The sequence below is a fragment of the Nicotiana tabacum genome, chromosome 8 (assembly GCF_000715075.1).
Source record: "Nicotiana tabacum cultivar K326 chromosome 8, ASM71507v2, whole genome shotgun sequence".
NCBI classification, from domain to species: domain Eukaryota; kingdom Viridiplantae; phylum Streptophyta; class Magnoliopsida; order Solanales; family Solanaceae; genus Nicotiana; species Nicotiana tabacum.
This window is the reverse complement of record NC_134087.1, coordinates 76,240,004-76,255,675: the sequence shown is the minus strand read 5'-3', so window position 1 is coordinate 76,255,675 and position 15,672 is coordinate 76,240,004. Positions and strand designations below refer to the sequence as shown.

At 36.1% G+C, this 15,672-nt stretch overlaps 2 protein-coding genes across 2 annotated transcripts; one reads left to right on the top strand and one right to left on the bottom strand.

Annotated features, from left to right (window-relative positions):
- Positions 1-3,086: 3,086 nt before the first annotated feature.
- Positions 3,087-7,505, bottom strand: LOC107809604 (cysteine proteinase inhibitor A-like). Its single transcript, XM_016634262.1, has 2 exons — positions 7,404-7,505; positions 3,087-3,281 (listed from the first exon to the last, which is right to left on the bottom strand). Exons 1-2 carry the CDS (start codon positions 7,503-7,505, stop codon positions 3,087-3,089), a joined length of 297 nt encoding a protein of 98 aa, XP_016489748.1.
- Positions 7,506-14,415: 6,910 nt separating this feature from the next.
- LOC107775504 (secreted RxLR effector protein 161-like) lies at positions 14,416-14,988 on the top strand. Its single transcript, XM_016595242.2, has one exon. It carries the CDS (start codon positions 14,416-14,418, stop codon positions 14,986-14,988), a length of 573 nt encoding a protein of 190 aa, XP_016450728.2.
- Positions 14,989-15,672: the final 684 nt, after the last annotated feature.

Below are 15,672 nucleotides of genomic sequence, written 5' to 3'. Positions count from 1 at the left end.
CTTTTACTGCCCCCTTATATGGCAATAATCAATCTATCCCCAAACTGATTTTTCCCTTAATTAAACCTGTTACTACCCGTTAAACAGTGATTCCTTAATTAAAGGGAATCATTTGTGTTAATTGATTCTGATTATGATTATTTCCATGTTTGTGTTTAAGACTTTACCTCTTCTTCACTCGTCTTCAAAACTATAAATACTCACCCCTTCTTCTTTCAAAGAAACGGACAATTTGAGTTCAAGAACACACACTTATACTCAAAACTTTCTCTCTTTTCTCTACTACTACTTGTGCTACTGCTTTTGTCTAGCTGGCTGAAAGCCAAGGCTAGACTGTGGAATTTTGCTTACTTTTCCTTTCTGCATTTTGCTTCTCTACTAGTATGTCTTAGTTAATTTTCAAGCATCAACAACAACATATTTTTTTAATTGTTCCAACTTCTCTCATTTTTGTCTACTTCTGCTTATATTTCTGCAGTCAAGTTACATTAATAACATGCTGAAATATGTTCTTTTCCCCTTTTAAATTAATGCTCTCCTATGTGTATGAATCCCAAATCCCGTATCCCCTCTATGTGTTGGTGTTCCTTTGGTTGGTTTGTGGCCATGCTAGCATCACCTATTGCTGTGCATGACCAAACCAGGACCCATGTTGGGTCATGTGCTTACAAGCAATGTATTCCCAAAACCCCTTTGACCCCTTTTATGACTATTAATTCTGTATTTTGATCATTACCCCAACTGATTTTAAACACTTCTGCTACTGATTACCTTAAAAAAAATGGACTTACCAGTCCAGTTTTAAACAAACTCTTTTTTTAAAAAAATTGTATGTTCTGCACTTCCACTATAGTCTTAGATATTAGGTTGTGCCCCTCTTGTGTGAGCCTTGCCTTGGAACCTTTGAGCTCCCTCTGAACTTGGACACATAAGGGCTGTCCCTTCCACACTGCACTCATTTCTGTCTGGTTATGCAAACGTGGGTGTAAGCACTGCCCGGGGTCCCTTGAGGCCCTTAGGGAACTTTGACACACCCAGGTCTGAGAAAGGCTTTGAAACGACATTGGCATTTGAGGTAGATTATTCCATAACTCAAAGAGGAAGTCAAGAATCAGGTTTCCTATGGTTGTAACTTCTTATTTTTGCACTTTTCTAATGTAATTCAGTAATTTTTGGTCTATAATAATTTGTAACAAATATTGGGGTTGGCTAGTGAAAAGGGATTGGGTGATTATGCATGCTTTAGCTATTAGAAAGGTAGATAATATGCCTATAGGATCTGTTTAATAAATTCTGCATGTTTCACTTCCACACTTAGATACCATGCCTATAGGATCTAAATGGCTATAATCAGACATCATGCCTACAAGATTAAAATTAACTTTGAAACTAGATGTCATGCCTATAAGATCAAAAAATCATTTTTTCATAGAAATCATTCCTATAGGAATTTCGCTGTGACCAAATGAATCCTGCCTGCTTCACTTCATGTTCAATTTAGATACCATGCCTATAGGACCAAAATCAACCTTTAATACTTAGATACCATGTTTGTAGGAATTAAAATCGGCTATAATAGAGATCATGTCTATAGGATCTAAAACCAGTTTAGTTAAAAAATCGGTTTGACGCGTCCTGTTCTGAACCAATTTAAATAACTTACTCTTTTGAATTAAATACGGTTAGAAAGCATGTCTATAGGATCCAGATCGCTCGTTTCAAATTGTTTACTGTTTTTATTACGCCCCTAATCAGTAATTGATATCATGCTCACTACTGCGCCTAGGCAAGCCTTAGGTAATAACAATAAAACTGAACTCGCCTGTGTTTAATTAACACTGCTACAACCAGCAGGCAAGCCTGTTTCGGACTTCTTATCTGAGTTATGTAATAAATTGGTCTGCTTCAATAATCAAAACACTCTGCCTTAGTACTTTAAATTCTGACCCAACTGTGTTTAAGTCATGCTATTTATATACATTGTCTGCGGAGGTATATATGAACCTCTTAATTGTTTATGTGTTTCCCCTTTAAATGTAGTCCTATATGTTTTTTGTCTGTCGCCTTAGCCTTTTACCTTTAAAACCTAAGAGTCAGCCTAAAATCCTCCCTCTAATAGGAATAGTAGTCCTAAATTCCTCCGGGACTAATTGGAATAGGACGGGTAATAGCATGCAAAGACCAATCCACACTTTAATACCTTAATGATGTGGGAATGGTAGATATGTATATGATGACCGGTGCGCTAATACCACGTGTATCCCCTCTTTTGAGGAGTGTCATACCGGGTATCGCATTGATGTGATCCATATTATAAACAAACCTAGGACCTCCCCCTCCCCCCTTTTATATTCTCAAGTATTTGTAAAACTGTAATTCCTTTTTAAAATTCGCCTTTTAATGATTGTTTTCAAACTCTTATGTGTTTAAACTTAAATCCCCTACTATTTGAGCCTATACTTGTCTATTTGCTAATTGTACAAATTCACAAAACTGTCTGGCCGGGAACCACACTAGTAGATCCTGAGGGTTGTCTAACACCTTCTCCTTAAGATAATTTCAAGCACTTACCCTATCTCTGGTTATCAAACAAACTTAGAAATGAACCCTATAGGTGTCCTAATGCACCTTAAATCATTAGGTGACAACTCTTCAAAAATTCAAACCCCGTTCCCAAAAGGAATGAGTTGTTCTATACCCAAAAATGTCATAAACCTGATTTTCCGACGAAAAGGAGGGAAAAAGGGGGCGCGATACCAACCTACTAAATCGCCAATTGACAGTCTTAATTCCAGAAAACAAAGAGAACATATTGTAACCTAAGCAATTGCTTAAGCTTCTCAAATACATTAGGAGCAGAAAATCAAGGTAGTAATGGAGAATACTAATGATTAGCATATGGTGTAAGAAACAACCCATACAGCTCAGTATCAAATAAATACAGAACATCAAGAACTAAGTACCATTTCCAGTATCTTAAAACATTAAATTAGTGATATATGTTTACAAGACGACATCCAAAATATTTCCAGATAAAAATGGCGTTATTTTTCACCAACATAAGAGTACTTCATACCAAGTATTAGTCAAGCATTTGGGCCATCGCCAACAGGCTTGAATTCTTGAACTTCCTTGAAGTTTTCCCATGGCTTCACCCAAATCTTGGCTTCATATACTTTCTTCTTTCCGCCTTCAGTCGCGTCGAGTGTTATATAATACATGGTTCCAGCAACTACCTGTTGTTTCGCATTCACAACCTTCCCAAAGTCCAAAAGAGCATTCTGAAATAGAGTATATATTGTTCAAAAGAGAGATTATAAGTCATTGATCTGTACTACCACAAACTCCTAGCTTCAGCTCATACTATTCGCCTAGTCTAACAAATTATAGTTGTGCCAAACAGTAAGTTTTTGAGATGGCCACATACTAATGATCACATAATCATACGCTCCTTCCGTCCAAGTTTACTTGTCCATTATATTAAAAGTAGATGTCCGCTTTTACTTACTATTTATACCTATTTTATCCTTCTTATTAAGTACTAGTACTTGTTTTCAATTCATTTTCCATCATATAATAAATAGGGCGATATAGTAAAACTGTGTTATTTATTGATTTTTAAGGGATGTGCCAAATTAATAGTGGACAAGTAAACTTGGACGGATGAAGTAATAATTAATACATTTTGTGATGTAATTGTAATACTAGAGCATATGCAACAGTAGGAAAAAAAAAGGGAGAGTAACAGAATCAAACATCATAGAAATAAGAAACATGGCTAATTTCGAGTAGTTCAGGGGCAATTTGGCCCTTTTCAATTCAAGTTGGAGCAACCGTTCATGGGGAGGGATTTGGTAAAGGTATTTTTGTCAAAATTGAAACGGATGTCAAAGTAATGCTGCTTGGTGGGCCGGGCCTGAACCGGACCGGACCGGGCCCGCGGTCCTAACGGGCCTAACGGTCCTGGTGGGCCGGTCCTGGTGGGCCTGAGAAGCCCGTGACGGGCCGGTCTTCATAAATTAGCCCACGAGCCCGGGACCGTCAGCCGGTCCTGGGCCGGTCCTGGCGGGCCTAACGGGCCCAACGGTTTTGTTTTAATTTTTTTTTGTATACACATAACATACAAAATATATAAGGTAATATATACACCTAACATACAATATATACTACAAGAAAATATATAAGTAATAAGTTATAATATATATACATAAGATACAATATATATACTACAAGAAAATATATAAGAGAATATATATACATAACATACAATATATACTACAAGAAAATATATAAGAGGATATATATATACATAACATACAATATATACTACAAGACAATATACAAGAGGATATATATATACATAACATACAATATATATTACAAGAAAATATACAAGAGAATATATATACATAACATACAATACTACAAGACAATATATAAGAGAATATATATACATAACATACAATATATACAACAACAACATATACAAGAGAATATATATACATAACATACAATATATACTACAACAACATATATAAGAGGATATATATACATAACATACAATATATACTACAAGACAATATATAAGAGAATATATATATAACATACAATATATACTACAAGACAATATACAAGAGAATATATGTACATAACATACAATATATACTACAAGATAATATACAAGAGAATATATATACATAACATACAATATATACTACAAGACAATATATATAAGAGGATATATATACATAACATACAATATATACTACAAGACAATATATAAGAGATATATATATATAATATATACTACAAGACAATATATAAGAGAATATATATACATAACATACAATATATACTACAAGACAATATACAAGAGAATATATATACATAACATACAATATATACTACAAGACAATATATAAGAGAATATATATACATAACATACAATATATACTTCAAGACAATATATAAGAGAATATATATACATAACATACAATATACACTACAAGACAATATACAAGAGAATATATATACATAACATACAATATATACTACAAGAAAATATACAATGAAATATATATACATAACATACAATATATACTACAAGACAATATATAAGAGAATATATGTACATAACATACAATATATACAACAACAACATATACAAGAGAATATATATACATAACATACAATATATACTACAACAACATATATAAGAGGATATATATACATAACATACAATATATATTACAAGAAAATATACAAGAGAATATATATACATAACATACAATACTACAAGACAATATATAAGAGAATATATATACATAACATACAATATATACAACAACAACATATACAAGAGAATATATATACATAACATACAATATATACTACAACAACATATATAAGAGGATATATATACATAACATACAATATATACTACAAGACAATATATAAGAGAATATATATATATATATATATATATATATATATATATATATATATATATAACATACAATATATACTACAAGACAATATACAAGAGAATATATGTACATAACATACAATATATACTACAACAACATATATAAGAGGATATATATATACATAACATACTACAAGACAATATACAAGAGAATATATATACATAAGATACAATATATATACTACAAGAAAATATATAAGAGAATATATATACATAACATACAATATATACTACAAGATAATATACAAGAGAATATATATACATAACATACAATATATACTACAAGACAATATATAAGAGAATATATATACATAACATACAATATATACTACAAGACAATATACAAGAGAATATATATACATAACATACAATATATACTACAAGAAAATATACAATGAAATATATATACATAACATTCTATACTAGTATACTATATATATATATGCTTCATGTTGTACTTTGTTATTAATTTATTATGCATGACAATTTAGTGTTTTACTATTGTTTTGTTATTTTTCTTTTTCGTCAAGCACTTTAATAATTAGATTTCTACATATATACTACATATATATTTTTAATATAGCCATGATACTACAATAAATTGCCTTACAAAAAAAAAACCCGCTAGGCCCGCGAAGCCCACGAGCCCGGCCCGTTAAGCCCGGGACCATGTGGGCTTAGGCCCGTCACGGGCCGGTTCCACCCGTTGAGCCCACGAAGCCCGGGACCTATATATATATATATAACATACAATATATACTACAAGACAATATACAAGAGAATATATGTACATAACATACAATATATACTACAACAACATATATAAGAGGATATATATATACATAACATACTACAAGACAATATACAAGAGAATATATATACATAAGATACAATATATATACTACAAGAAAATATATAAGAGAATATATATACATAACATACAATATATACTACAAGATAATATACAAGAGAATATATATACATAACATACAATATATACTACAAGACAATATATAAGAGAATATATATACATAACATACAATATATACTACAAGACAATATACAAGAGAATATATATACATAACATACAATATATACTACAAGAAAATATACAATGAAATATATATACATAACATTCTATACTAGTATACTATATATATATATATATATATTAATATGCTTCATGTTGTACTTTGTTATTAATTTATTATGCATGACAATTTAGTGTTTACTATTGTTTTGTTATTTTTCTTTTTCGTCAAGCACTTTAATAATTAGATTTCTACATATATACTACATATATATTTTTAATATAGCCATGATACTACAATAAATTGCCTTACTAAAAAAAAACCCGCTAGGCCCGCGAAGCCCACGAGCCCGGCCCGTTAAGCCCGGGACCATGTGGGCTTAGGCCCGTCACGGGCCGGTTCCACCCGTTGAGCCCACGAAGCCCGGGACCGCCAGAGCCCAGGCCCACGAAGCCCGGCCCGTTTGGCCCAGAATACAGCACTATGTCAAAGTTGACCCTTTCACCTTAATCTAGCAAGGCCAACATGAGAAGACACATAGGATGATTTAATAACACAATCAAAAAGCAACAAAAGCAAGAACAATCTCAAAGCCACAAACATGAAGTATAGGGAGACAAAAAGAAAAATCTCAATCAGCTAAGAAAATTAACAATTCCGTCAAATCTCAAACTATTAGAACATCAAAAGAGAGCAGTAACCTATTTCTACTTATCAACAATACGAAAAAGAGGAGAAGCGTTAGAGCAAGGATAAAGGTGTCTCCATGTGACGTAGGCTGCCTACATCACACCCCTTAGGTGCGGCCCTTACCCAAATTCAGCAGTGATTGCCAGATGCTTCGTACACCTCCTTTTTTACAATAAGGGGGGGGGAGAGTAATTAACCTGTTTTTGGTTATAATCCTGGACAGCAAAACGAGCAAGATCATCGATCTCAACGCTATTCTGGGATCCTCCAACCTCGCTAATGCCTCTTACAGCTGCCATGATTACTCTATCTGCAAATGGGATGTAAGAATAAGAAGGAATGCAATGAGAAAAAGGCAGTAAGTCTACACTGTTTTTATTATAGAGAAAAGGGGGAAGATAACGAGAAGTTAGTAAGCAAAACGAAACAGTCGACGAATCTAGCACGTTATAACTATTTTGATCGATTTGGATTGGTCTTCTGACTTTTCAGTTCCGTTGTTAAATTTGCTTGCAAATAGTACCAAAAAGAAATAACAGAATCCCTATATAACAACACTTCACTATTACTATAAAAGGCCAAACTTTTTTGGAACCAATTTTCATGTTATGTTATAATATATTTTCTCTATAACAATATTTCGCTATAATATCAAAAAATATTCAGAACAAACGAGGTTGTTATAGAGAGGTTTGACCGTAGTAACAAAAGAAGAAGAAAAAAATTTTAAAAGGGGAATTCAATACTCCTTTCGTTTCAATTTAGATGAGTTAGTTTGACTTGACACAAAGTTAAAAAAAATTAAAATATGTGGTTATAAAAACTTAAGGGGTAAAAGATTTATGGGGCCATGATATTTGTGTGGCTATAAAAACTTCTCGTTAAGAGTAAAGTGGGTAAAATTAAAAGTTTAAAATTGAATTATTTCTAAATATAGAAATGTGTCATTCTTTTTGAAGCAGACTAATAAGAAAAATATGTCATTTAAACTAAAACAGAGGGAAGGAGTACTTGGCTGTAATATTCAGAATTGAATGGTGGTAGTACTGATAGATCTTAAATGCTCTTGCCTGATGTTTTGATGATCTAACAAACTTATGGCTAAGAACCAGATAGGGAACCTGACCTACTTGGATTACTGCAAGCGTTAACAGATATCAGCTAAAGATGAATTGCTACAGCTTCAGGAACTAGGAACCAAACAAGGATCTGATGCTTTTGTGTTTTCCTCATAGCAGTACAAAGTCATTTGGACACAGCTGAAAATGAAGTGACCGATGGCACTGTTTCTGCCGCACTGCACCACACTGTCAGCCCACTCACTCTCTAACCAAACAAAGTACTCACATCATTTCAAGTCATGTGATCAAGATGTACCAAATGTGCTTTATAAAAAAACATCACTAGAAGATTTCTGTTTCTTATTCAAGCCTCTTGCAAAAACAGAAAAATCATCCTCTCAAGCTTGAAGAACAATGTTGAACACCACTATGGACCAGTTCCTAAAAGATTGATGATTGCTGTCCTAGTTGAGTTGTAACCTTGTTATTGTACTTACTATATCTCCTAAATCGCTTATCTAGAAACATATTGATTAGGAATCCTCTTGTAAATCTGTAAACTCGTTGAGTTTATGTTCTGACTAGATTTAGTCATAAGAAAAAGTCTTTGTAATCGTAGAATTATAAAGTGGCTTGTGGTGATAGCATCACAAGTTATAAAAAGCCTTTGTAACTAGGATAGTCACAAAGTGGCTTGTGGTAAAGGTACCATAAGTTAGTTGAGTAAATTCTTTGCAATAGGAAGATTACAAGTTAGTGAAGTTAAAAGCGTACAAGGTAGGTCGTGGTTTTTTGATCCCCTTGTGTGGGATTTTTCCACGTAAAAATCCTCTGCCTCATTTACTTACTACTTTACTAAGTGCTCTCAGCAGAATCTTGTAGAGGACCAGGTACTCTATGATTTGGTGATCCATACAATCTAACAATTGGTATCAGAGCAGGTTCCTCCTATCAGGCTAACACCTAGGAAGGATCCTCATGGCGGCTCCACTAAATTTTGAAGAAGGTCAATCCATATACCACCCACCCAAGTTTGATGGAAAATGCTATTGGTGGTGGAAAGCTAGAATGCATGATTTCATCATGGCTGAGGATTGTGAGCTTTGGGATGTCATCTGCGATGGTCCGTTTGTTCCAATCAAGGTACTAAATGAATTTCCATTTTCAATAAAAAAACAGCAAAGAATACACTGAAGCAGATAAGAAAGCGGTGGAGAAGAACTTTCGTGCCAAGAAAATTCTGGTGTATGGTTTTGGACCTAAAGAGTACGACAGAATCTCTACATGCGACACTGCCAAGGACTATGGGAGGCCTTGCAAGTAGCTTATGAGGGAACTACACAAGTACAACAAGATAAATCTGATACTGATGATAGTTCCACGATGGCAGTTGAAGGCGAGGAGATTGGATATGACTCAACGCTTGCTTTGATGCCTCAATCAGATAATGATGAAGACAATGACAACGAAGAGGTAAACTTCAGGGATGTTCAGAAAAATCTGAAATCCTATTTTCTAAAAAAACTCATTTGTTTAGCTAATATTTTAATGACTGCCTTTTGTAATCTTGCGGAGGATAGGGATTCCTTGTTCTTAGAGCTAGAAGAATATGAACATACTAGAGAAGACTTAGTGGCTGCAATTACTGATCAAAAGAAAACCATTGAAATTCTTAGAAAAGAAAAGAGTGATCTCTTGGCAGAAACTGCAGACCAAAGGGAGTTAATAGTAAAGCCTTTGACTAATTCAAAACTTGAAAGCTCTGAAAGAGGAAAGAGGATAGTTAGTGAGGAAGATTTTAGGCTTGAAGATGAGGTGAAGTCCTTGAGATATAGGATGTGTGCTGAAATTGAGAAAAACGAGCTCCTCCAAGCCAATCTAGAAAAAGTAATGAATGATCTTGAAAGGTCTCTAAAGTGGACCTGGTCCTTAGAAGCTACCACTGCCTTGCTCACTAATGACAGTGAAAAAGGGCGGGGATCAGGGTTCCAAAGGGAGAAAACTCCTCACAACCCTCACAGTAAGAGCGCCACTACATCTGATAACTGGCCTCGTACCCAATGTGGGAACACTGGGCACTTCAAGGAAGGTGTTTAGGGCAAGAATCAATCAATACCAAAAGATAAAGTGGCTGCTGAAACTGTGACCACAAAGAGGGACCAGATTCCACTCACAAGAAACACACATTACCTGCATGGACTAAGAGAGCTCTTATTCATCCTTTTGGTTACTACAAAGGACCCAAACTTATTTGGGTTCCTAAAACTAACTCCTAATCTTTTGTGCAGGGAACAGTGAAGGGAAGTGGTCAACAATGGTTCATGGATAGTAGGTGTTCGAAACACATGACTGGAAATACCACAGACTTTCTTTCACTAAAAGCCCTGCAAGGAGGGAGTGTATCCTTTGGCAACGGCAAAAAGGGGTACGTTCTTGGAGTTGGAAAAGTTGGGAAGTCACTCACTCACTCTATTAAAAATGTGTACTATGTCAATGGACTTAAGTATAGTCTCCTGAGTGTTTCTCAAATTTGCGATAAAGGAAACAAGGTTGAATTCTTGTCCAAAATATGTACAGTCACTGACCTTGTGACCGATGAAATAATTTTTGATGGCCAAAAGATACAAGAACATCTATGTTGCTAATTTTGAGTCCTTACAGAGTGGTGATCTGAGTTGTCTGAAGGCGGTTGACGATGATGCTGAACTATGGCATAGAAGACTGGGTCATGCAAGCTTTTCCCTTCTGAACAAACTAATTTAGAAGGACCTGGTCCATGGTTTGCCAATGTCACAATTCAAAACTCAAAAAGTCTATGATGCCTGTGCTAGAGGAAAACATGTAAAGTCCTCCTTTAAGTCAAAAAGAGATTTGAGCACCTCAAAGCCGCTTGAGCTCTTGCATATGGATATGTGTGGACCTATGAGGGTGCAAAGTAGAGAGGGAAAGAGATACATTTTCGTAATCATGGATGACTATTCCAGATTCACATGGACTCTGTTTCTCAGAACAAAAGATGAAACTGGTGAAGTATTTGTGGCCTTTGTGAAGAAAATCCAGGTAAAGATGGAGTCTAGAGTTGTATGCGTTAGATCAGATCATGGGACAGAATTTGACAATATCAAATTTGACGAATTCTGCAATAAAATGGCATCACTCACAACTTCTCAGCTCCCAGAACTCCACAGCAAAATGGAGTAGTAGAAAGAAAAAACAGAACTCTAGAAGAAATGGCAAGAACAATGCTGATTGACAGTGGACTTTCAAAGAATTTCTGGGCTGAAGCTGTCAACACTGCCTACTACTTAGTGAATAGGTACATGATTAGATCAATTCTGAACAAGACCTTGTATGAATTGCTGAATGGAAGAAAACCTAAGCTGACTTAACTAAGAACATTTGGATGCAAATGCTATGTTCTCAACAATGGAAAGGATCAGCTTGGTAAGTTCGATGTCAAAAGTGATGAAGGGATATTTCTTGGCTACTCTTCTCAAAGCAAGGCTTACAAGATATATTAACAAGCGGACTCAATGTGTTGAAGAAAGCGTCCATGTTATTTTTGATGAATCTCATCCATTATTTGAGAAGAGTGCTGAGGAAGATCAAGATGGAGAACCCTTACTTGTTCCTGGTGAAGTCATTAACATGACAAACGGAAAGGCAAACATGATGAGTTAAGTGAAGGAGCCAAATGAAGATAACGCTGCCTCATCATCAACAGAACCAAGCACTTCAATTACAATCACTAAAGCCAAAGAAAGAGTGGTTGATGCAGTTCAGGGAACTCCACTGGCATCTGAGAGAAGGATAGAAGAAAATCAGCCAAACATACCTTCCTCCTCTCAGAATAAACCCCAGACATCTAACTGGAGATATCAAAGTTCTCACCTTATAGACAACATAATCACTCCTCCAGATTCCGGAGTTCAAACTAGGTCAAGAGCTAGAAATTCACTTGCCTTCTTAGCCTTTCTCTCCCATATTGAACCCAAGAACATCAAAGAAGCCTTAAAAGATGCAAATTGGATTACAACCATGCAAGATGAGCTGCATCAGTTTGAGAGAAACACTGTGTGGCACCAGGTACCCAGATCCCTAGATAGAAACATTATAGGAACCAGGTGGGTATTCAGAAACAAGCTCGATGAACATGGAATTACCACAAGGAACAAGGCCAGACTAGTGGTCCAAGGCTATAATCAGGGGGAAGGGATTGGCTATGATGAAACATTTGCTCCAATGACTCGCATGAAAGCCATCAAAATTCTGATCGCCTTTGCTTCTCATATGGAATTTATTTTGTTCCAAATGAATGTCAAAAGTGCATTTTTGAATGGAATGCTTAAGGAAGAAGTCTATGTGAAGCAACCCCCTGGGTTTGAGTGTCATAAACATCCCGAATATGTGTTCAAATTGGACAAAGCTCTGTATGGGTTAAAGCAGGTGATCACGGCGGACTCAACCTAAGGAAGAGTAGACGCTAATACTTTTACCCAATAGCGGTATCGGGGTTAATTTTCCACAGGGAACTTCAATTTGGAGTTGCGTGTTTGTATAGTCTAGGACTATGTTTTAGCTCCTAATTGATCTTCTAACATTTTTGGTTTTCTTTTGATTAATAGCTATAATTTATCAACTACAATTGTAAAGCTAAGTTATGCTAAAATTATGATTCTAAGTTGTATGCAATATAGAGAAAGGCACTAGGGTCGTGGCATGTACCTAGGTGGTCAACTAACGGGTAGAGATTCCTAATGCAAGAATGATGACTATGGGACTTATGCTATAACCATTGCACTTTTGCACTCACTCTCACACCTCTCGGTAGAGAGAGTGATTTTTCCCAATTGACTCTCTCGAGACCAATTGGGTAAGCCAATTTGCCCGAGCAACTTATGGTTCAAGTTGGGTAATTACTCTCTCGAGGTTTAACCCGTTAATTGGGACTACCATTCTCATGGGTCCATCCCAATTCCTTGTTAGAATTAATCTTGGGGTCATAGACTCTCTTTCTCAAGAAGAGTCAAGACTCACTAAGCTAGATTTAATGTTTGCAACCACCAAATCTTAATGAAAACATAAGATTAATTCAAATAACAAATACCCAACATCATTCATGCACTAAACAATCACACCCATTAATTACCCACATTAGGGTTGAGCCACAACCCTAGCTAATGGATTTAGCTAGCCATAATAGGAACAGAAATTGAAGAAATAATAGATGAAATTGACATAACAATTAACTACAATGTTAATCTACTCAAATCCACGTTAATACTAGAAGAAATTGCCCAAAATAGGCTAAAATCATGAAATCCCAAGTTCAGCTGCTCTATGCTCTCAAAACAGATCTCAACAAAAACTGCTAAATAGTAAAATGTTCTATTTATACTACACAGGAAAAACCGGACAAAAATACCCCTGAGGGTCTGGCGCGGACCGCGCACAAATGATGCGCGGCCGCGTGCACTTCATCCATGCGGACCGCACTGATTAGGTGCGCGGCCGCATGGGCTTTTGCCTTGAATGATTGAGTCTCTGATACTCTTAGGCGCGGACCGCGTGAAAAGGGGCGCGGACCGCGCAGCTTGACTTGAAGATATCATGGCCTCTGAACTTTCCTGCGCGGCCGCGTGGCAGAACAGTGCGGACCGTGTAGGTTGAACTTGAAGATGTCCAGCTTCTGAACTCTCCTGCGCGGCCGTGTGACAAAACAGTACGGACCGCGCAGGTCCTTTTGATCCCCCCTTTCAGTTGTCTTTTGACACTTGGCAGATTTCACTCCTTTTTGAGCCGATCTTTAGTATTTGTCATTTTGTCGCTCAAACTTGCAATCAAGCACAACTTGTAAGCATTTTGGGACTAATTTCTGGCAGTTAATGCACAAAGCTTAGGTAAGAATGAGTATAAAACATGTAGAAATCACAGTTATCAGCAGGCTCCTCGAGCGTGGTATGAAAGATTGTCAAAATTTCTCTTAGAAAATGGGTTTAAGAGAGGGAAGATTAACAACACTCTTTTCCTAAAGAAACGAGGAAGGAACCTGCTCATTGTTCAAGTTTATGTTGATGATATCATTTTTGGAGCAACAACTGACTCTCTGTGTGAAGAATTCGCAAAACTTATGGGAAGCGAATTTAAAATGAGCATGATGGGGGAATTAAACTTCTTCATGGGTTTTCAAGAAAAACAGTCCCCAAAGGGTACTTCCATTTGTCAGCAAAAATATATCAGGAAACTCTTAAAGAGGTTTGACATGGAAGCATTAAAAGTGATAGACACTCCCGTTTCAATTGCCACTCGACTGGACATGGATGAAACTGGATCTCCTGTGAATCAAACAATGTATAGAGGCATCATTGGGTCTCTCCTCTATTTCACTGCCAGTCGACCTGATATTGTCTTTAGCGTGGGGCTGTGTGCGAGGTTTCAATCAAATTCCAAGGAATCTCACTTGAAGGCTACCAAAAAAATACTGAGATATCTCAAAGGCACGCAGGACCTGGTGCTATATTATCCATCAGGTGACAATTTTAATCTGATTGGGTATGCTGACGCAGACTATGCAGGTTATCTTGTGGACAGAAAAAGCACTTCTAGGATGACTCACTTCTTAGGATCATGTCTTATCTCTTGGGGGACAAGGAAACAAAATTCAGTGGCTCTTTCAACAACTGAAGTTGAATATGCAGCTGCAGCATCCTACTGTGCTTAGCTTATGTGGATCAAGCAGCAGCTGGAGGATTTTGGAGTTCCCACTGAGAGTGTGCCCTCTCGTATGTGACAACATCAATGCACTCAATATGGCAAAGAATCCAGTTCAACATAAAAGGACCAAACATATTAATGTGAGGCATCATTTTCTGAGAGATAATATGGAGAAAGGGTTGATATGCATGAAGTTTTGCAGCACAGAAGATCAAATTGCAGACATTTTCACCAAGGCATTGAGTAGGGAACAGTTTGAAAGAAACAGAGTAAAGCTGGGACTGTTGAAGCCAAATTAAGAACGTGATTCCTCTTTAGCTGGCTCGTATTCTTAAGAAATAATTAGTTCAAAGTGTTTTTTGGCCCTGTCTAACTCACTTCAATACCGTTGCAGGTAGACACGCATGATAAGCATAGAAGCGGTAGATGCAGTACATGACTGATAAAAGAGGATTAATTCTTTTCAAAAAGGGCTTGAAGAAAATGTTTTTTCAAGAACCAGGTTCATGTACTAAAGGTTAGTAGTTCTGTGCATCCTTTAATACACATATTAAAAGGTACAAAATACAACTGCCATGTCATCAACTTTTCAGATCCGCTGTCACATCCCTTCAATTCAAAACGTTCCATCTTCCTCTGAAACATCACAATTCTCCACGCCCAATCGTCGTTTCAAAACCGGTGCCTATTC